The sequence below is a fragment of the Triturus cristatus genome, chromosome 6 (assembly GCF_964204655.1).
Source record: "Triturus cristatus chromosome 6, aTriCri1.1, whole genome shotgun sequence".
Classification (NCBI taxonomy): Eukaryota; Metazoa; Chordata; class Amphibia; order Caudata; family Salamandridae; genus Triturus; species Triturus cristatus.
In genome coordinates, this window is record NC_140589.1 from 1872377038 (window position 1) to 1872401351 (window position 24314).

At 46.5% G+C, this 24314-nt stretch overlaps 1 protein-coding gene across 1 annotated transcript in view; it reads right to left on the reverse strand.

Moving 5' to 3' along the window:
- Positions 1-23349, reverse strand: part of LOC146822247 (ribonuclease inhibitor-like) — a 125808-nt gene extending 102459 nt beyond the window's left edge. The window contains exons 1-2 of the mRNA XM_085613378.1: positions 23223-23349; positions 8234-8398 (exon numbers count right to left, since the gene is read on the reverse strand). Of these exons, the coding sequence (XP_085469504.1) occupies positions 8234-8398; positions 23223-23266 (209 nt within the window). The 5' untranslated portion in view covers positions 23267-23349. The remainder of the gene's footprint in view (positions 1-8233; positions 8399-23222) is intronic.
- Between the last annotated feature and the right edge of the window lie 965 nt (positions 23350-24314).

The following is a 24314-nucleotide window of genomic DNA, read 5'->3' on the forward strand; positions in this document are numbered from 1 at the left end:
CTCAATCATCCTTTCTGAAACCATGTACAGTTTCATGCTAAAGGTTGGGCTAAGGTCAATTGAAATCATCCATGGGAACAAAGATTCTCTTATAGAGCGCCTTACCTTCAGTAGATGACTCCCTCTTCCATAGAACGTTCCTTTCCCATTATTTAAACTTGCTCACATGGACTGCACATCATCACACATTCAGCGGCTATCCACATAGACCATACATCTCTGCTGGAACCGGCCCTTCCTGCAGGGTCATCCCCAACATATCTCCTCTTCCTAATCTTTTTTTGCTGGATTAGTTTTTTTTCGCCTCAGGACTCTGTGCACTTTGCCACTGCTAATCAGTGCTAAAGTGCTTGTGCTCTCTCCCTAAAACAGGTTTTGATTGGCATCCACCTAATTTACATACTTAATTTACTTATAGGTTACTAGTAAAATGCACTGTTTGTGTCCAGGTCCTGTAAATTAAAAGCTACTAGTGGGCCTGTGGGCCTGGTTAGGCCACCCACTTAAGTAGCCCTTTCAACATGTCTCAGGCCTACCATTGCAAGGCCTGTGTGTGTAGTTTTAAAATGCCATGTCACCCTGGCAAATAAGTCTTTTGCCAAGCCCAAAACTGCAGTTTTAATACATATAAGTCGCCTCTAATGTAGGCCCTAAGCAGCTCAAGGGCAGGGTGTAGTGTATTTAAAAATGTGGACATGTACTTTTAAGTTTTACATGTCCTGGTATTGAAAAATTCTTAAATTCGTGTTTCACTACTGCAAGGCTTATCTCTCATATAACATAACAATTGAGTTTAATTTCCAAATAGGAAAAGATAACTGGTTCATGTTTGGAGCCACTCGAATCCTAATTTAAAATCCTAGCTAAAGGTGAAGTCAGATTTTACATTACAATTCTGAAAATGCCACTTTTAGAAAGTTATTTAACACAACAGGAAGTGAACCTGTTAAGGAAATAGGGAGAGTGAGCCATACACTATGCAGAGGAAAAAAAACCTACACCATAGAATCTTTGATCATTGTAATGGCTGCGTAATTACTCCAAGCCTACGCTTATCAACAATGCTATTTATATTCTTCAAGAAGTCCTTTTGAGATTATCACACACCTGAACACGGACGTAAAAATGTACTGAAAACATTTATTTGAAAACACTACAAAATTAGTGGAGGCAAACATTATGCACAATTATAGAGTAAGGGCATTACTTAGACTTTTTATATAGACATACATCAAATACACAACACACGTTTTGGATCACAAAATGGTTGTGGTGAATACACATGAAAACTTAACATGATGAAAGAAATGGAAAAAACATTTAACATTAAATAACAATACTAACATTATATATTAGCATGTAAAAAAGGTAAGAGTCCAACATTATTTCCTCAACATAGGAGATATAAATTTGTCCTCCTTATGTTTGTCAAACATCCAAAAAAGACCCTAGGGGGTTGGAGCTTAATGTTCAGCTCTGGGTCGTTGCCTTAAGTGGCTTCAAGTGTCATAATTCCAATCCACTGGCTTCCATAGACCTTTGTACGGATGCGCCCTCAACCACACTGAATCAAGTAGACGCGTTTCAAGCTTTTGTTGGCCTAACAATGAAGTGTGAAGGTCCTCCTTAGGGTTGTCAAGGTTTAAAAATGGATGTGTAAGACAAAAGTAAAAACTATATGTCACATAACTGAGGAAAAACCTCATTATTCAAAGACAAGTACTAGAGTAAGGGAGCCTTAAAAACCTGGAAATTTAGATACCAGTCGTCAAGTGGTGGGGTGTCACAACGTAAGTATTATGGTGTGATAGGTGTTCAGTCTTTTCCCCAGGGAGATGTGTTTCAACTTAGAGTAATAATCCTGTGTGAGCTTGGCAATAGCTACCCAGGCACATCAACTTTCTTAAAGATCCTCCTCTTGCAGTAGCTAATACCAGTGCTCTAATTATGCGGATGAAAATCTCAGCTGCTGAGTGGATGCAGTCTGGAAGGGGGTACACAAATGCATCCGATTAGCTATGGACTATTTTTATTGTTGGCTAAGAGCTCGCTGGTTCTGGAACCTACCTTTTGTGGCTGTCTTGCGTCAGACAGCAGTAAATGAATACAGAAGTCAGGAGTCACACAACTTCTCCTGCTTCAACCTTTATGCTTCCAGCGCCACTCCATTTATTGCATGCCCGTAACAGTACTGTTTGACAGTCTATCACCAGACTTCCTTTCCTTTCTCACCCCCCTTTTCTGCATAAAGGTCAAAACTGGAAAAGATGTATGACTCCTGACTCCTGCATTCATTTACCACTATCTAACACATGACGGTCATCAAAGGGTAGGAGGCAGAGCCAGCCAGATGGCCCAGAGTTGTGTGGGGAGGCTGCTGCATGTCTTTGCCGCAATGTGGAAGAAGGAGTGTCCTCCACTTCTGCTTTGGTAGATAATGGGAGTAAGGGCAAGTGAGAGGGAGGTGAAGGATAGTCTTCTTGACAGTTGGTGGAAGTTTAGGTGGTGGTTAATGTAGGGAGGTCCTTGGTTGTGTAGAGCCTTGTGTGCGTCAACAGCTTCAATGGTCATCTCTTCTGTACAGGATGCCAGTGGAGTTGCCTGAGGTGGGGTGTGATGTGGGTTCATCGGGGAAGGCTGCAGAGGAGTGTGGCTGCAGTGTTCTGTATGGTCTGAAGTCTCTGTAGGAGGTATGATGCGATTCATATGTACAGCGCATTGTTGTAGACCAGTGAGCTGGTGATCAGACCCTCTGCCACGGTGCATCTCATGTGTAGGTGTAGCCACTTGAAGATCTTATTAGCATGCGCAGAGTGAGGAACCAGATGGAGGAGACAGTGTTGATCTTTGATTTCATGGTGAGCTTGTTGTCAATGAAGATTCTGAGGTTTCTGGTGTGGTTGGAGGGAATGGGTGCGGGTCCTAGGTCTGATGGCCACCAGGAGTCCTTCCATGTGTTGCTGCTGTTGCCGAAGATCAGTACTTCCGTCTTGTGTGTGTTCAGCAGCAGACAGTTGTTCTTTATCCAGTCGGTGACGCTTGTAATGCATCTGTGAAAATTTGTTCAGGTGGTGGTGGGTTTGTCAGTGAGTGAGAGGATGAGTGGAGTGTCGTCTGTGTAGGAAATTATGTTGAGACCATGATATCAAACTATGTTGGCCAACGGGGTCAGATATGCATTGAAGAGGATGGGGCTGAAGGATGAGCCCTCGGGGACACCGCAGATGGTCTCCTTGGGTTCCGAGTTGAAAGGTAAATCCTCCGGGTTCTTCTGGTGAGGAAAGGGGTAAGCCATCTGAGCGTATCGCTTTGGATGCCGATGTGGTGGAGTTTCTCGATCAGCATGTGGTGGGATAGGGTGTTGAAGGCTGCCAAGAGGTCGAGAGGGTTCAGAGCTGCTGTTTCTCCTCAGTCGACGAGGGTTCGGATGCCATCAATGGCTGCGATGAGGGTGGTTTTGGTGCTGTGACTGCTGCAGAAGCAAAATACACACAATTGATGGACGGAATGCAGAACAAATCAAAACATTCACCCCCAGTCAAGAGATCTGGGTTAAATCTATCATTCTTTTGCTCACCATGCCAACCCAGTTTAGACCTGGCCATATTTAAATCAGTCTTGACCCAGTGCCTCATGGGAACAGTCCATCCTGAACTGCCAAGCCAGGTCCTCCCTGGACCGGAAACAAGCATCCTAGGACCGGTTTCGGAGTTTCACCCCTCTTCAGCCAGTATAGCTAACTCCAGTGGCACGGTGAGCCCAGACGTGGGTCCCGTGCTCTCCATGCCACTGGAGTCAAGCTATCCTGGCTGATGAGGGCTGAAAGCCTGAAACCGGTCCTAGGATGCTTGCTTCCAGTCCAGGGAGGACCTGGCCTGGTAGTTCGGGCTGGACTGTTCCCATTGGGTGCAGGGTCAAGACTGATTTGCATAGGGCTGGGTCCAAACTGGAATGGCATGGTGAGCAAAAAAACGATGGATTTAGGCCCAGATCTCTGTACTGGGGTGTGTGTATGACATTGTTCTGCATTCTGTCCATCCATTGTTCTTTTTACATTTGTCACCCGAGTGGGACGGGTATGCCCAGATGTAGGTCCCGTTCTTTCCATGCCACTGGAGTCAAGCTATCCTGGCTGATGAGGGCTGAAAGCCCGAAACCGGTCCTAGGATGCGTGTTTCCAGTCAAGGGAGGACCTGGCCTGGTAGTTCGGGCTGGACTGTTCCCATTGGGTGCAGGGTCAAGACTGATTTGCATATGGCTGGGTCCAAACTGGAATGGCATGGTGAGCAAAAAAACTATGGATTTAGGCCCAGATCTCTGTACTGAGGTGAATGTATGACATTGTTCTGCATTCTGTTCATCAATTGTACTTTTTGTGATTGCTGTGGAAGCCAGATTGGGAGTCGTTGAGTAGCTAGTTTTGCTCCAGGTGTGTCACAAGTTGCTTATTGATGATCATTTCCAGTGCCTTCCCAGGGAATGGGAGATTGGCCAGTAATTGTTTTCGTTTGCTGAGGTCGGCTGAGGGTTTTTTGAGTAGGCGTGTTTCCAGGCATCAGGAAATGTTGTGGTGGTGGTGATAAGAGGTGTTGAACAGGATGGGGAGTTCTTTGCTGATCCTCTGGTTCCTGAAGTTGAAGATGTAGTGCGGGTATAGGTCTGTGGAAGCTCCTGAGTGGATGGATTTCATGGTGGAGGTGGTGTCCTGGGTGGAGAGGATGTTCCAGTAGGTCAGTCTTTGGTTTGTGTCAGTTGCGGTGATGGCGTATCTGTCAAGGAAGTCCAGAAGAGCGGGTTGAGGTTCGACGTTTCTGTATATGGTTGAGATCTTGTAATGGAAGAAGCCAGCAAAGTTGTGGCATCGCTCCAGTGAGGATGCGATGTTGTTTTCGCTGGCAGCCGGGTTGGAGAATCATAATATACAAAGGTGCACGGGGTTGGAGAATTCCTAGATGATGTTGAAAAGTTCCTTGGTGTTGGTGGCCCTGGTTTTGATGTGTGCAAGCAGTGATAGAGGTTGAGGAAGGTCTTGAAGGCTACTTTGTTGAAGATGCCCTTGCTGGCGCGCCATCTCCTATCCAGCTGTTTGCTGTTCTTAGTTCTTAGGCGTTTCAGCTGGCCTTTTTGGTGGATTTGCTCTGGATGTTGCTCTTGATGCGGAAGATGCTGTTGGGGCAGATGGTAATTCAGGTGTTGATGTTCTTCGTTTCCTGCTCGAGGTTGTTGGCAGTAGCGGGGGCTGGAGGTGTTGAGGGCATCCATCGAGCTGGTCCCTGATATTTTGGGTGATGGTTGTCTTGGGGGTGGAGGTGCAGGGCCTAGAGATGCTGAAGTGGATGAAAGAATGATTGGTCCATGTGAGTTTAGTGACGTGGCTGTATTTGATGCGGTTGCTGGAGGTGAAAATGGGGTCCAGCATGTGTCCAGCGGTATCAAGGATGTTCTGGGTTAATACGAGACTCCTCATAATGTCAAGGAGGTGTGTGGTGTTTTTGTCGCCGGGGTCGATGTGGAAATTAAGGTCCTAGTGGAAGATCTAGTCCTTGGAATCTATGGCTTGGGGCGCAATGAAGTCTGCGATGGAGTTACCAAAGCTGGAGCGCAGGCCTAGGGGTCGGTAAGCAAGGATGTTGTTTGTCATCTGTGTGGAGCTTGAAGTTGAGATGTTCCATGGGGGTAGTGGTGTTGTCGGTGGCGGTGCACACTATGGACTTTTAGTGGATGATGGTGGTTCCTCCTTCAGGCTTGTAGGTATGGTCCTTGTGAGTGACTTTATATGCGTCGAGATTGCTGTGGCAATGTCTGGGGTGGATGTGGGCTAGAGCCAGGTCTCGGTGAGGAAGATCATGTTGGGTGCAAGGGTGGCAATAAAGTCCCATAATTCGGTGGTAAGTTTGCATAGTGAGCGTGTGTTGAGAAGGAAGCATGAGGGTTGGTGTTTTTTCCAGGTGGTGTCTGTGGTGTGTTTGGGCTGGGGCTGGTCGGTGAGCTGGTGTGTGTGCTGTGACTGTGGATGCAGATGAAAGGTCCTACTGTGGAGCATGGGACGGCGCAGAGGCAGTGTTTGTGGTGGCACCTGGGGTCGAGAGTGTAGAGCTCAGCTATGGTGTATCTTCAGGGGAAGGAGGGCCAGGGGTCAGGCACGGATGGGCGCCCTGCCTTAAGTAGGTCCTTGGGTGGGCGGGGCTTCTGTTGCCGGGAAGAACAACAAGTGGAAAAACCCGGGCAGCGGCTGTGTCACTGTATTAGTCTGTAACAAGCAGGAATAGGAGGCCACAGGCAAGTGGCAGGCTAGGTGTTCTGGTGCCTCTAAGTTAAGCCTGACTGCTCTGTGCCAAGCTACCAGGGGATTGAGTACAGGTTAATTTGGAGATTGCTTGTGCTTTACTAGAACTAGGATAGTGGTTCAATCAATCAATCAATAATTTGTAAAGCGCACTACATACCCGTGAGGGTTTCAAGGCACTGGGGGGAGGGATGCTGCTGCTATTGGTCGAAGAACCAGGTCTTGAGTTGTCTCCTGAAGGTCAGCAAGTCTTTGGTCTGTCGCAGGTAGAGGGGGAGGGTGTTCCAGGTCCTGGCGGCTTGGTGGGAGAAGGATCTGCCTCCGGACGTAGTTCTCCGGATGCGTGGGACCGTGGCCAGGGCGTGGTCAGCGGAGCAGTTTCCTGTTGGGTACGTAGAAGGAGAGCCGACTGTTGAGATAGGCTGGGCCGGTTTTGTGGAGAGCCTTGTGTGCCTGGATCAGGAGCTTGAAGGAGATTCTTTTGTCGACTGGGAGCCAGTGCAGGTTCCTCAGGTGGGGGGTGATGTGGTTGCGGCGCGGGACGTCGAGGATCAGGCGTGCGGAGGCGTTCTGGATTCTCTGTAGTCTGTTGATGAGCTTGGTCGAGTCTCCGGCGTAGAGGGCATTTCCGTAGTCGAGTCTGCTGCTGACTAGTGCCTAGGTGACTGTTTTCCTCGTGTTTGTCGGGATCCATCTGTAGATCTTGCGGAGCATGCGGAGGGTGTTGAAGCAGGTGGAGGAGACTGCGTTGACTTGTTTGGTCATGGAGAGTTTTGAGTCGAGGATGACTCCCAGGTTGCGTGCGTGGTCGGTGGGTGCCGGGGGGGATCCCAGTGACGTGGGCCACCAGGAGTCGTCCCAAGCGGAGGTGTTGGACCCGAGGATGAGGATTTCCGTCTTGTCTGTGTTCAGTTTGAGGCAGCTGTCCTCCATCCAGTCTGCGACGGCCTTCATTCCCAGGTGGAGGTTGGATTTGGCGGTGAGGGGGTCCTTGGTGAGGGAGAGGATCAGCTGAGTGTCGTCGGTGTAGGAGATTATGTTGAGGTCGTGTTGTCGGGCGATGCGTGCTAGTGGGGCCATGTAGACGTTGAACAGCTTCGGGCTGAGGGAGGATCCTTGAGGGACGCCGCAGATGATCTTGGAGGCATTGGATCGGAACGGGGGAGGCGGACTCTCTGATTTCTGCCGGAGAGGAAGCAGGAGGTCCAGTCCAGGGCCTTCTCTTGGATCCCGGCGTCGTGGAGGCGTGTGCGTAGAGTGCGGTGGCAGATGGTGTCGAAGGCGGCGGAGAGGTCTAGGAGGATGAGGGCCGCCGTCTCGCCGTGGTTGCTGCTTGACCAGTGCTCACACCCCAGTCAACCAGAAAAACTATTTCTAACAATCTCTTAGAAACCACAGCTTCTAACATAGTTCCCAACTCCATCCACCATATGCATCTCCACCTATGCACTGCTCATCCACAGACCACAACTTCTTTGACAGATAAAACTATTGTCAAAAGTAAGACAAAGAAGTTGTGAGCGAGAGGCAGGAGAGTAGTGAAAAATATAAGTGGAGTGCTGATTGTCAGTCAGAGTAGTGGTGAATATTGATATGTAATTTACAGCGTTAATTGAATGATAGACTTGAAGGTATGAGAGATGTAAGAAACATTAGTCAGGGCTGCAAAGACGATGAATGGATGGGTCTGCCCATGAGTAATGAAATATGATTATAGTATTAATGAGGCAGAGCTAACTCTTTGAAACCCACTTCAAAACCCTGTAAGGTCTATGAGCCTTCCTGTCTTCAACACCAGCATCCAAAACATAACATAAACATCCACGTAATGACCCAGAGGTCTGGGCGTATATAGAGCTAATTCAGTGAGTGGAGTGCACAGTAAAAATAGCTCAGTAAATAAAAAAGACTGATACACCGCCATAGGGAGAGGCAGATGTTACTCACTCCAACTTTTGAATGCTGCAGCGTGGATCTTTCAATCCTTCACACAGCAGTCTCATCCCAGATCTGCCAAAGGTATTCCCGCTCAGGTCTAGCTCAGTGAGTGATGGGTTTACACAGAGGAATGGTTCTAGATCAGCGCAGCTTGACTCAATGTCGCTGTCCATCCTGCAGAAGAATGAGAACAAAGTTTGAAATGGGTCATGTTATCTTCATCTAGGTAGATCTTCGTTTTGGAGTATTTTTTAAGAAATTGTGTTGGTTGCAAATGCCCTGCTTCATTTAATGATTCATGCAACCTTTCCCATAAGGGTTTGGATAGGGATAATTATCTCTGAAGAAAGTTTTTATAATCATGATCACACTAGACATTAGATACAAAATCATGATAAATAATGTCTATCTCACGCAGTGAGACCCAGAGTAAAAAGAATACCCAATATAATTTAGTTCAAGCAGTAACAACTAAAGTTTCAAAAGCTTCATGACAGGCAATATTTTTGTCAGGGCCTGTGCTTCATGCTGCCCTCCCGCTCTCACCATCATGCTTCAGAGTGCCCTGTAGAGGACCGGTTAAGTGTGCTCCTCTACCTGCACTCAGCACCCCAAGCAACTCAGCAAGCACTACAGCCTGCATCATCCATTCTTCATTGGCCACAGAACACCCATCCAGTGGCCCCTGAGGCCACCAAGGTTCACAACACCGACACAAAATTCCCTCCCAAGACTAAAAGCCCACCTCTGGTATCCCTCAGAAGCCTCGGACAATGCCAGCCTCATCATAACTCCTTACTTTGAAGTTCCTTCAAAGTTCCCACCAAACCTCCACCTCTTGTGGAAGTTGCACTAGAGACTGAGCCTTGTGCAAACACTGCTCAGGCTGTCACTCCTTGCTTGGCTTCCATACTAGAGTCATGCAAGGACCTGCACTCCTCTGGTCATGGAACTTACATTCACCACTCACGGACCAGTGCTCAGCACAGCATCATCCCCCAAAATTCAGCATTAGAAACTCAGTCACAGAAAACCCTGGAAAGGAACAACAACAAGGTGAGCAGTAAACTGCTACATATGTGGACGAGCACACATCTAAACCATACATAACTATGTCTTTTGACAGAGCTGGATTGATCCTTACTTCTTTCTACTGCCTTGGCTTGGAACGCATCCCAGACATTTAAAGGATTCCCTATGGTACCCCGAAACCAAATCTTTGTACACAAGGATGTTCACAACATACAAATATATCGGTTTGGAAAACACCCTAAAGCAGTACCTACAGTTGCAATCAGTGTGAGGTAACACTGAGACTAAGCTATACACACTAAAAGAGTAACTAATACACTGAAGGTCAACTCTGGAGATACCAGGTGTGAGAGTGCCACTGGAGGTCAACTCTGGAGATAGCCAGGGGTGAGATTGCCACTGGAGGTCAACTCTGGAGATACCAGGTGTGGGAATGTGAGTGCCACCGGTGAACCCATCCAGGTCAAAAACCTTACTCTAGAATGGGAATTATGTTCTATATTTAAAAGTATCACCAGTATAGTTGTGTGGACCTACACTAGTAATGTTTCTTCTCGTTTCTTGTATGACTTGTGGGAGATTGAAAGGAACATCAATCTGCAAGGAGGCAATCACACCCTGGTTATCTACAGTAACAGAACCAATACTTTCTCTACCAGCGGTCGAGAAGGAATCAGGATTTTTCCTCAAAATTTAACAACTATCTCCAGTAAGAGGTCAAATGGCTTAGACAATGCTGCACATTCTTAAACCACTGTGTCAGCATTACCGTCGATCAAACTATACCATTACCAGAGCTGCTGCTAGAAGAACCAGTGTACCTGTGTGTAGCCCTTAGCCAACCTGTGTGCAACTAGAGCTACATAGCCTAGCTTTCTCAGTAGCAGGACAGACAGATATTGAGGACTTTCATACTACCACTTAAGACATTCTATACTACCACAAGACCTCCCATACTACCACAGGAGACCTTACATACTATCATATGAGACATGCCATACTATCACCAGACCTTCCATTCTATCACGAGACCTTCTATACTACCACATGAGACCTTACATACTACCACGTGCAAACTGTCATACTACCACATGAATCCTTCCATTCTACCACTTGTGACCTTCCATACTACCACAAGAGACCTTCCATTCTACCACATGAGACCTTCCGCACTACCACATGAGACCTTCTATGCTACCACATGAAACCTTCCATTCTACCACAGGAGACCTTCCATTCTACTACAGGAGACCTTCCATTCTACCACATGGGACCTTCCATACTACCACAGGAGACCTTCCATACTACCACGAGACCTTCCATACTACCACATGAGATTGTCGATACTACCACGTGAGACCTTACTTACTGCCATGTGAGAACTGCCATACTATCACGTGAGACCTTACACACTCTCACGAGAGAACTGCCATTCTACAACATGAGGCCTTCCATACTACCAAAGGAGACCTTCCATACTACCAAATGAGACCTTCTATACTACATTATGAGACCATACATACTACCAGATGAGACCTTCCATTCTACCACATGAGACCATCCATACTACCACATGAGACCTTCCATACTACCACAAGACATTCCCTACAACCATGAGACCTTCCATAGTACCACAAGACTTTCCATACTAAAACATGAGACCTTCCATACTACCACAGGTGACCTTCCATACTACTACATGAGACCTTCAATACCACCAGGGGAGACCTTCCATTCTACCACAGGAGACCTTCCATACTACCACATGAGACCTTCCATACTACCACAGGAGACCTTCTGTACTACCACAGGAGACCTTCCATTCTATCACATAAGACCTTCCATTCTACCACATGAGACCTTCCATACTACCACAGGAGACCTTCCATTCTATTAAATGAGATGTTCCATTCTGTTACATGAGAACTTCCAAACTAACACGTCAGAACATCCATACTACCGCAGAGGACCTTCCATTCTACTACAGGAGACCTTCCATACTACCATATGAGACCTTTTATACTACCACATGAGACCTTCCATACTACCACATGAGACCTTCCATACTACCAAATGAGACCTTCAATACAACAATGTGAGACCCTCCATTCTATCACATGACACCTTCAATACTACCATGTGAGACCCTCCATTCTATCACATGAGACCTTCAGTACTATCATGAGAGACCCTCCATTCTATCACATGAAACCTTCCATACTACCACAGGAGACCTTACATACTACCAAGTGAGAACTTCCATACTACCACATGAGACCTTCTATACTACCACATGAGACCTTCTATAATACCTCATGAGACCATCCATACTACCACATGAGACCTTCTATACTACCTCATGAGACCATCCATACTACCACATGAGACCTTCTATACTACCTCATGAGACCATTCATAGTACCACATGAGACCTTCCATACTACCACATGAGACCATCCATACTACCACATGAGACCTTCCATGCTACCACGAGACGTTCCCTACAACCATGAGACCTTCCATACTACCACAGGAGACCTTCCATACTACCACAGGAAACCTTCCATACTACCACATGAGACCATCCATACTACCACAGGAGACCTTCCATACTACCACATGAGACAATCCATACTACCACATGAGACCTTCCATGCTACCATGAGACGTTCCCGACAACCATGAGACCTTCCATACTACCACAGGAGACCTTCCATACTACCACAGGAAACCTTCCATACTACTACATGAGACAATCCATACTACCACGAGACCTTCCATGCTACCACGAGACGTTCGCTACAACCATGAGTTCTTCCATACTGCCACATGAGACCTTCCATACTGCCACATGAGACATTCCTTAGTACCACAAGACTTTCCATACTAAAACATGAGAACTGCCATACTACACTGTAATCCATTCTATAGTATCACATGAGACCTTCTATACTACCACTTGAGACCTTACATATTACCACATGAGAACTGTTATACTACCACATGAGACCTTCTATACTACCTCATCAGACTATCCATACTACCATATGAGACCTTCTATAAGACCTCATGAGACCTTCCATACTACCACAGGAGACCTTCCATACTACCACGTGAGACCTTCAATAATACCACAGGAGACCTCTCATACTACGACAGGAGAACTCCCATACTACCACAGGAGACCTCCCATACTACCACAGGAGACCCTCCATTCTATCACATGAGATATTCCATACTACCACATGAAACCTTCCATACTACTACATGAGACCATCCATAATACCATATGAGACCTTCCATACTACCACATGAGACCATCTATACTACCTTATGAGACCATCCATCCTACCACTTGAAAACTGCCATACTACCAGTTAAGCCCATCTATACTACCACGTGAGACCTTCTATACTACCATGTGAGACCTTCTATACTACCACGTGAGACCTTATATACTACCACGTGAGACCTTACATAATACCACGTGAGAACTGCCATACAAACACATGAAACCTTTCATACTACCTCATGAGACCATTCATACTACCAAATGAGACCTTCTATGCTACCTCATGAGACCATACATACTACCACATGAGACCTTCCATACTACCACAGGAGACCTTCCATACTACCACAGGGGACCTTCCAAACTACCACATGAAACCTTCCAAACTACTACATGAGACCATCCATAATACCATATGAGACCTTCCATACTTCCACATGAGACCTTCTATACTACCTCATGAGACCATCCATCCTACCACCTGAGGACAGCCATACTACACTGTAATCCCTTCTATAGTATCACAAGACCTTCCATACAACCACTTGAGACCTTACATATTACCACATGAGAACTGCCCTACTACCACATGAGACCTTCTATACTACCTCATGAGACCATCCATACTACCACATGAAACCTTCTATACTACCTTATGAGACCATCCATACTACCACATGAGACCTTCTATAAATCCTCATGAGACCATCCATACTACCACATGAGACCTTCTATACTACCTCATGAGACCATCCATACTACCACATGAGACCTTCTATATTACCTCATGAGACCATCCATACTACCACATGAGACCATCCATACTACCACATGAGACCTTCCATGCTACCACGAGACGTTCCCTACAACCATGAGTCCTTCCATACTACCACAGGAGACCTTCCATACTACCACATGAGACAATCCATACTACCACGAGACCTTCTATGCTACCACGAGACGTTCCCTACAACCAAGAGTTCTTCCATACTGCCACATGAGACCTTCCATACTGCCACATGAGACATTCCTTAGTACCACAAGACTTTCCATACTAAAACCTGAGAACTGCCATACTACACTGTAATCCCTTCTATAGTATCACGAGACCTTCTATACTACCACTTGAGACCTTACGTATTACCACATGAGAACTGCCATACTACCACATTAGACCTTCTATACTACCTCATGAGACCATTCATACTACCATATGAGACCTTCTATAAGACCTCATGAGACCTTCCATACTACCACAGGAGACCTTCCATACTACCACGTGAGACCTTCAATAATACCACATGAGACCTTCCATACTACCACAGGAGACTTCCCATACTACCACAGGAGACCCTCCATTCTATCACATGAGATATTCCATACTACCACATGAAACCTTCCATACTACTACATGAGACCATCCATAATACCATATGAGACCATCCATAATACCATATGAGACCTTTCATTCTACCACATGACACCATCTATACTACCTTATGAGACCATCCATCCTACCACGTGAGAACTGCCATACTACCATGTAAGCCCATCTATACTACCACGTGAGACCTTCTATAATACCATGTGAGACCTTCTATACTACCACGTGAGACCTTATATACTACCACGTGAGACCTTACATAATACCACGTGAGAACTGCCATACAAACACATGAGACCTTTCATACTACCTCATGAGACCATCCATACTACCAAATGAGACCTTCTATGCTACCTCATGAGACCATACATACTACCACATGAGACCTTCCATACTACCACAGGAGACCTTCCATACTACCACAGGGGACCTTCCAAACTACCACATGAAACCTTCCATACTACTACATGAGACCATCCATAATACAATACGAGACCTTCCATACTACCACATGAGACCTTCTATACTACCTCATGAGACCATCCATCCTACCACCTGAGGACAGCCATACTACACTGTAATCCCTTCTATGGTATCACAAGACCTTCCATACAACCACTTGAGACCTTACATATTACCACATGAGAACTGCCCTACTACCACATGAGACTTTATAGTACTTCATAAGACCATCCATACTACCACATGAAACCTTCTATACTACCTTATGAGACCATCCATACTACCACATGAGACCTTCTATACTACCTCATGAGACCATCCATACTACCACATGAGACCTTCTATACTACCTCATGAGACCATCCATACTACCACATGAGACCTTCCATACTACCACATGAGACCATCCATACTACTACATGAGACCTTCCATGCTACCACGAGACGTTCCCTACAACCATGAGTCCTTCCATACTACCACAGGAGTCCTTCCATACTACCACATGGGACCATCCATACTACCACGAGACCTTCCAAGCTACCATGAGACGTTCCCTACAACCATGAGACCTTCCATACTGCCACATGAGACATTCCTTAGTACCACAAGATTTTCCATACTAAAACATGAGAACCGCCATACTACACTGTAATACCTTCTATAGTATCACAAGAGCTTCCATACAACCACTTGAGACCTTACATATTACCACATGAGAACTGCCAAACTACCATATGAGACCTTCTAACTCATGAGACCATCCATACCACCACATGAGACCTTCCATAAGACCTCATGAGACCTTACATACTACCACAGGAGACGTTCCATACTACCATGTGAGACCCTCCATTCTATCACATGAGACCTTCCATACTACCACATGAAACCGTCTATACTACCTCATGAGACCATCCATCCTACCATGTGAGAACTGCCATACTACAATTTAAGCCATTTTATATACTACCATGTGAGACCTTACATACTACCACATGAGAACTGCTATACTACCACGTGAGACCTTACATAATACCACGTGAGAATGGCCATACTACCACATGAGACCTTTCATACTACCACGTGAGACCTTCCATACTACCACAGAAGACCTTCCATTCTATCACATGAGACCATCTATACTACCTTATGAGACCATCCATCCTACCACGTAAGAACTGCCATACTACCATGTAAGTCCATCTATACTACCACGTGAGACCTTCTGTACTACCATGTGAGACCTTCTATACTACCACGTGAGACCTTATATACTACCACGTGAGACCTTACACAATACCACGTGAGAACTGCCATACAAACACATGAGACCTTTCATACTACCGCATGAGACCATCCATACTACCAAATGAGACCTTCTATGCTACCTCATGAGACCATACATACTACCACATGAGACCTTCCATACTACCACAGGAGACCTTCCATACTACCACAGGGGACCTTCCAAACTACCACATGAAACCTTCCATACTACTACATGAGACCATCCATAATACAATATGAGACCTTCCATACTACCACATGAGACCTTCTATACTACCTCATGAGACCATCCATCCTACCACCTGAGGACAGCCATGCTACACTGTAATCCCTTCTATAGTATCACAAGACCTTCCATACAACCACTTGAGACCTTACATATTACCACATGAAAACTGCCCTACTACCACATGAGACCTTATATACTACCTCATAAGACCATCCATACTACCACATGAAACCTTCTATACTACCTTATGAGACCATCCATACTACCACATGAGACCTTCTATACTACCTCATGAGACCATCCATACTACCACATGAGACCTTCTATACTACCTCATGAGACCATCCATACTACCACATGAGACCTTCTATATTACCTCATGAGACCATCCATACTACCACAGGAGACCTTCCATACTACCACATGAGACCATCCATACTACCACATGAGACCTTCCATGCTACCACGAGACGTTCCCTACAACCATGAGTCCTTCCATACTACCACAGGAGACCTTCCATACTACCACATGGGACCATCCATACTACCACGAGACCTTCCAAGCTACCATGAGACGTTCCCTACAACCATGAGACCTTCCATACTGCCACATGAGACATTCCTTAGTACCACAAGATTTTCCATACTAAAACATGAGAACTGCCATACTACACTGTAATACCTTCTATAGTATCACAAGACCTTCCATACAACCACTTGAGACCTTACATATTACCACATGAGAACTGCCAAACTACCATATGAGACCTTCTAACTCATGAGACCATCCATACTACGACATGAGACCATCCATAAGACCTCATGAGACCTTACATACTACCACAGGAGACGTTCCATACTACCATGTGAGACCCTCCATTCTATCACATGAGACCTTCCATACTACCACATGAAACCGTCTATACTACCTCATGAGACCATCCATCCTACCATGTGAGAACTGCCATACTACAATTTAAGCCATTTTATACTACCATGTGAGACCTTCTATAATACCATGTGAGACCTTACATACTACCACGTGAGAACTGCTATACTACCACGTGAGACCTTACATAATACCACGTGAGAACGGCCATACTACCACATGAGACCTTTCATACTACCACGTGAGACCTTCCATACTACTACATGAGACCATCCATAATAGAATATGAGACCTTCCATACTACCACATGAGACATTCTATACTACCTCATGAGAACATCCATCCTACCACCTGAGGACAGCCATGCTACACTGTAATCCCTTCTATAGTATCACAAGACCTTCCATACAACCACTTGAGACCTTACATATTACCACATGAGAACTGCCCTACTACCACATGAGACCTTATAGAACCTCATAAGACCATCCATACTACCACATGAAACCTTCTATAATACCTTATGAGACCATCCATACTACCACATGAGACCTTCTATACTACCTCATGAGACCATCCATACTACCACATGAGACCTTCTATACTACCTCATGAGACCATCCATACTACCACATGAGACCTTCCATACTACCACATGAGACCATCCATACTACTACATGAGACCTTCCATGCTACCACGAGACGTTCCCTACAACCATGAGTCCTTCCATACTACCACAGGAGTCCTTCCATACTACCACATGGGACCATCCATACTACCACGAGACCTTCCAAGCTACCATGAGACGTTCCCTACAACCATGAGACCTTCCATACTGCCACATGAGACATTCCTTAGTACCACAAGATTTTCCATACTAAAACATGAGAACCGCCATACTACACTGTAATACCTTCTATAGTATCACAAGAGCTTCCATACAACCACTTGAGACCTTACATATCACCACATGAGAACTGCCAAACTACCATATGAGACCTTCTAACTCATGAGACCATCCATACCACCACATGAGACCTTCCATAAGACCTCATGAGACCTTACATACTACCACAGGAGATGTTCCATACTACCATGTGAGACCCTCCATTCTATCACATGAGACCTTCCATACTACCACATGAAACCGTCTATACTACCTCATGAGACCATCCATCCTACCATGTGAGAACTGCCATACTACAATTTAAGCCATTTTATATACTACCATGTGAGACCTTACATACTACCACATGAGAACTGCTATACTACCACGTGAGACCTTACATAATACCACGTGAGAATGGCCATACTACCACATGAGACCTTTCATACTACCACGTGAGACCTTCCATACTACCACAGAAGACCTTCCATTCTATCACATGAGACCATCTATACTACCTTATGAGACCATCCATCCTACCACGTAAGAACTGCCATACTACCATGTAAGCCCATCTATACTACCACGTGAGACCTTCTGTACTACCATGTGAGACCTTCTATACTACCACGTGAGACCTTATATACTGCCACGTGAGACCTTACACAATACCACGTGAGAACTGCCATACAAACACATGAGACCTTTCATACTACCGCATGAGACCATCCATACTACCAAATGAGACCTTCTATGCTACCTCAAGAGACCATACATGCTACCTCATGAGACCATACATACTACCACATGGGACCTTCCATACTACCACAGGAGACCTTCCATACTACCACAGGGGACCTTCCAAACTACCACATGAAACCTTCCATACTACTACATGAGACCATCCATACTACAATATGAGACCTTCCATACTACCACATGAGACCTTCTATACTACCTCATGAGACCATCCATCCTACCACCTGAGGACAGCCATGCTACACTGTAATCCCTTCTATAGTATCACAAGACCTTCCATACAACCACTTGAGACCTTACATATTACCACATGAGAACTGCCCTACTACCACATGAGACCTTATATACTACCTCATAAGACCATCCATACTACCACATGAAACCTTCTATACTACCTTATGAGACCATCCATACTACCACATGAGACCTTCTATACTACCTCATGAGACCATCCATACTACCACATGAGACCTTCTATACTACCTCATGAGACCATCCATACTACCACATGAGACCTTCTATATTACCTCATGAGACCATCCATACTACCACAGGAGACCTTCTATACTACCTCATGAGACCATCCATACTATCACATGAGACCTTCCATACTACTACATGAGACCTGGGAACCGTGCCTGCCTGGGAACCGTGCCTGTCTGGGAACCGTGCCTGTCTGGGAACCGTACCTGCCTGGGAACCGTACCTGCCTGGGAACCGTACCTGCCTGGGAACCGTACCTGCCTGGGAACCGTACCTGCCTGGGAACCGTACCTGCCTGGGAACCATGCCAGCCTGGGAACCTTGCCTGCCTGGGAACCTTACCTGCCTGGGAACCTTACCTGCCTGAGAGCCTTGCCTGCCTTGGAACCTTACCTGCCTGGGAACCTTGACTGTTTGGGAACCTTACCTGCCTGGGAACCTTACCTGCCTGGGAACCTTACCTGCTTGGGAACCGTGCCTGCCTGAGAGACATACTTGCCTGAGAGACATACTTACCTGGGAACCTTACCTGCCTGGGAACCGTGCCTACCTGGAACCCTTACCTGCCTGTTAACCGTACCTACCTGGGAGCCGTACCTGCCTAGGCGCCTTACCTGCCTGGGAGCCTTACCTGCCTGGGAGCCTTAGCTGCCTGTTAACCTTACCTGCCTTTTAACCTTACCTGCCTGGGAGCTTTACCAGCCTGGGAGCCTTACCTGCCTGGGAACCTTACCTGCCTGGGAGCCTTACCTGCCTGGGAACCTTAACTGCCTGATAACCTTGCCTGCCTGATAACCTTTGCCTGCCTGGGAGCCTTACCTGCATAGGAACCTTGCCTGCCTGGGAACCTTACCTGCCTGGAAACCTTGCCTGCCTGGGAGCCTTACCTGCATAGGAACCTTGCCTGCCTGGGAACCTTGCCTGCCTGGGAACCTTGCCTGCCTGGGAACCTTACCTGCCTGGGAACCTTACCTGCCTGGGAACCTTGCCTGCCTGGGAACCTTGCCTGCCTGGGAACCTTACCTGGCCGGGAGTAACTCCCTCACCTCTCACAAGAGCTGTGTTTGGTTTTCAGGTGAGGGCGTTTCTCCTGCAAGTGAAGAAGCAACCTTGCTGGGCAAGGTTCACAGTGCTTGTGTCTGTGAGAACTTTATCTGAGCACAGACCATCACAACTGCAAGGGGTGCAAGCCTAGTCAGTGTCCCTAGAATGAACTGGGGAGACACCAGCTAGCACAAATTACAATATTAACAACTTGCATATAGGACTACCAAAGGTATACTAAGTCACAGTGCCTTAAATAACTAGTGTTATGTATATGCAGATCAGTGATATTTCATTTGATGACATCAGCAGGATGAAAGATTGAGTCAGCCCAGCCAGGATTTGAAACTTTGGCCTGTAGCGGCAGAATAAGGCAGCAGCAAGCGGTTACCTATCAGAGCCACCTCTTCAATCAAGGGCAGAATGTCTCTTCAAGTTCCCTTAGATGGAAGGGGTGGTTCCAATCCTACTTTGGTAGCGACACTAGACCACTCCAGGATGGAACACACGTGGGTAAGTTGAATATTATTTATTTATTTTAGCTGTTTTATATAGCGTGGATATGGCCTGAAGGCATCAGAGCGCTTTACAGCACACAGAATACCGGGTTGCAGCGGGTTATATTAATAGTAGTTAAACTCGGATGTTTACATCAGTGGATGTGTACAGGAGTTACCACAAGAGACATTTACAACAATTGGGCAGAGGACATGCACAGTTGAATGAAGGCAGATCATGGTGCAGTGGAGAAAGTACTTAAGTCTGGTCGATGGTGAATAAACCAAAATGTCTGTCAAATAGGAGGAGCTTGAGGTCCGTTTTGAAGGTTGCTAGGCAGGGGGTTGGATGGAGTGAGGGAGGCAGAGAGTTCCAGATTCTTGGGGCACTACCAAATAAAGACTGGTTTGTGTATTGTCATCGACTGAAGGTGGGGGGTTCCAGGAGCAGGGTTTGGGCATTTCTGGAACCCCTATTTGCTCCTGAGATTTTCAGTTTCTCATTCAGATAGGAAGGTGAGGAAGAGTGCTCGACCCCTCTGCAGCATTCATCACTGTCTTACACAACACACTCATTAAAAGACTCTGCAAGGCAGGCATCCAAGGATCCGCATTCAACTGGACGTGCTCCTTCTTCACTGGAAGAACCCATAGACTCAGACAGCCATCCTTTACATCAGAGACCAAGAACCTGGTCTGCAGAGTTCCCCAGGCATCATCTCGCAGCCCAACATTGTTCAACGTCTATATGACACATCTCGCCAACATCATCCGATCCTAAGGCACCAACTTTCTCTCCTACACCGACGATACACAACTCACCCTGACCAACAAGACAACCACCACAAGAGCCAGCTTCACCAACCGCAGGACCAATGTAGCAGAATGAGTACCAAATGCTTCAAGCTCAACTCCGACAAGATGGAAGTTCTGGTCTTTGGGAACAAGACCTCTCTATGGGATGCCACCTGGTTGCTGAAGGAGCTAGGACCAACATGAACACCCAATGGCCAAGCCAGGAATCTAGGAAGCATCCTGGAACATGACGGCACAAATCAACACAGTGAGCACTGCCTACTTCCACACCCTCCGTATGCTACTCAAACTCTTCAAGTGGCTGCCACAGAACACAAGACGTACCGTCAAGAGAGCACTTGTCAAAAGCAGGCTCGACTACGGCAACACACTCTATGTCAGAATCCCCAGGCAGCTCCTAGAAAGACTGCAGACCATCTAGAACGCAACTGCAAAACTTGTGCTATACCTCCCACGCCACACCCACCTCTCACCCCACAGCAGAGAGTGCCACTGTCTCCCCAGTCACAAACACAGCCAATTCAAACTCCTCACGCACACATACAAAACCTTGCACAACGCTGGTCCAGCATACTTGAAAAACTGCATACACTTTCACTAGCCTGCCAGACACCTACGTTCGCCTCACCCTCACACATTCACCCATTCACAAAACCAGAAAAGGTTGCTTGTTCTCATACATCGCTTCAAAAACATGGAACCACCTCCCTTAACATATCAGAGCCTCCTCCTCACTCCTTGAGTTCAGGGCCAGACTGGCTCCCGGGCGTTTTTTGTTGGGGTGGCAGGTGGGGTCCAGGTTCACTGCGGAGGGGCCGATTTTGTTGCTGGGGAGCTGCAGGCGCTTCCAAATGAACAATGAAAAACAAATGGCTGTAAAGCCTACTTTTTAAAACATTTGTTTTGCATTGTGTATGAAGTAAAGCCCGGCAGCCGGTCCGGCCCTGCTTGAGTTCCGCAAGCAGCTGATGACCTGGCTCTTCCACTAACTCTGCGGGGACCACTCACCTATACACCTGCTCAAGCACGTGGGTACCTTCACAGGCGAGTGTGCTATACAAATCAACATAACATAACATAACAAATGTATGTTCCCCATAGCCTTATATTGAAACAGGGACGTTTTTCGGAGGGATGCAGCTGAAATAAAGCCATTTTGGCTTAAAAACCTGGGAGTTTTCGGCTTGGATTGGGTCTATTCGCATATTCGCATATATGTACTGTGGAAGGAGAATAAAGTTGGCCTCGGGGGCTTGAAAACTGCTGGTAACGTTCAGCAGGAGCGGTCAACGGACACTGCAGAAGCTGAGAATATGGTCCATGAAGATGGAGAGGGGCAGATCGAACAATGATGAAGCCACACTTGCTTAGAAGCCGCATTAGGAACTGGAATGTATATGCTAATTAGGACTGCAGCACATGTACGAAACATTTCCAGTAATGGCTTTCTTCTATTTCATTTTACTTAGATTTGATAGGCACGTTGAGGTCATAACAATTTATGACAGCACTGCAAATTACCACCTTAACAAACTTTAAGTTACAAAGGCATTAACAGTATATCATTTACAGGCGGGACAGCATTCCTTCCTGAATTACAGCCCTAACTTCACCCACCCCTACTAGATAAGAACATTTTTCAGTACAACAAGGCAAGCCCAGGGTTCAGCCTGCCAAGCCTCCGAGGCCCAGGCATACTTCGCTGCTCCAGCCCAGGTCTTCTCTTTCCATTCTGGACTCGCACTCTTGTTTAGCCAATTACAAAACAAGGTCCCAGAAAGCAAAGCAAAACCTGGACAGGAGCCGCTAGTTGAGCATGAACGTGAGCATCTTAGCAGCTATGAAGCAAAGGTGTACTGGATCATTTTGAATTGCGTCATTAAATGGTAGTTATTGCTGTTTGCAGAACAGATTTCGGCAGTGACTGAAGATGTACCTTGTTTTGCCCGCTCGTTGCAGCCTCCCCTTCCACTTGCACATCTACAGATGCTCCTTGCCCCCTGCCCGTGTGCTCTCTGTGCGGTCTCCGTGCTGCACACTCGGGAACTTTGTATTTTAATGCTTCAGCACCACCACTTCCTGGTCTCAGGACAGCGCCCGGAAATCATCTCTCGGCAGAACCCTCGGGGTACCGGTACCAGAACCCTCTGGGTACCGGTGACAGAGACTATTCCAGGGGCACTGTTTGTGTACCGCAGGGACTAAGAGTAGAAATTCCTTTATGCCTTTATGTTTTAAGAATCTAGAAGGGCTAGCTACAGGGCCGTTTCTACCATTAGGCAAGACTAGGTGACCGCCTAGGGCGGCAAAAGGGGGAGGGCAGCAAAAAACATGAGTTTGGGAATATCTAATGCATTAATTCTTCTAGCCTGGATGACAGGGGTAGAGAGTGATGGTAGTAAAAGGGAGGGGGCGGCATTTTTCAATTCTCGCCTAGGGTGGCAAAACACCTAGAAACGGCCCTGGCTAGCTATGGTACTTTGTGTAAAAAGAAATCTGCTTTTTTATTGGTATGGTAATTAGACATCTATTTGCTTTAATAAACACTTAAGAACGGGTTGCCCAGCACTACAATACAGTTGAAATAATTTGTGTTTGGTGTAGGTTTATATTTAAAGGAAAAGGTTACCCAGTATTTTATCGGCATAAATTGATACTTGTATAGCGCACTACTCACCCGCAAGGGTCTCAAGGCGCTTGTACGAATACCGCTGTGGAACCCATCCTGGCTTTCCCTGTGAGGTGTCCACTCCTGGGCACCTCCAAGGTGGAGGCCAGGCATCCTTAGCGTTGTGGGGGCCGTTGTGGAGATTAAGCAAGCTATTGCCCAGAGTTGCAGAGTGGGACTCCATGATTGGAATAGGCACCGAGGCGAGAATTGTCAGGTCCGTGGAATTTTTGAGCCCAAGAAGTGGGGAATTGAACCCTGGTCCCGGACCAGACCTCTGCATCAGGGTCTGCCACTCTAACCATTGAGCCACACTTCTCCATGACTAGTATTTCTACGTCAAGCCTGAATCCAGTGGCA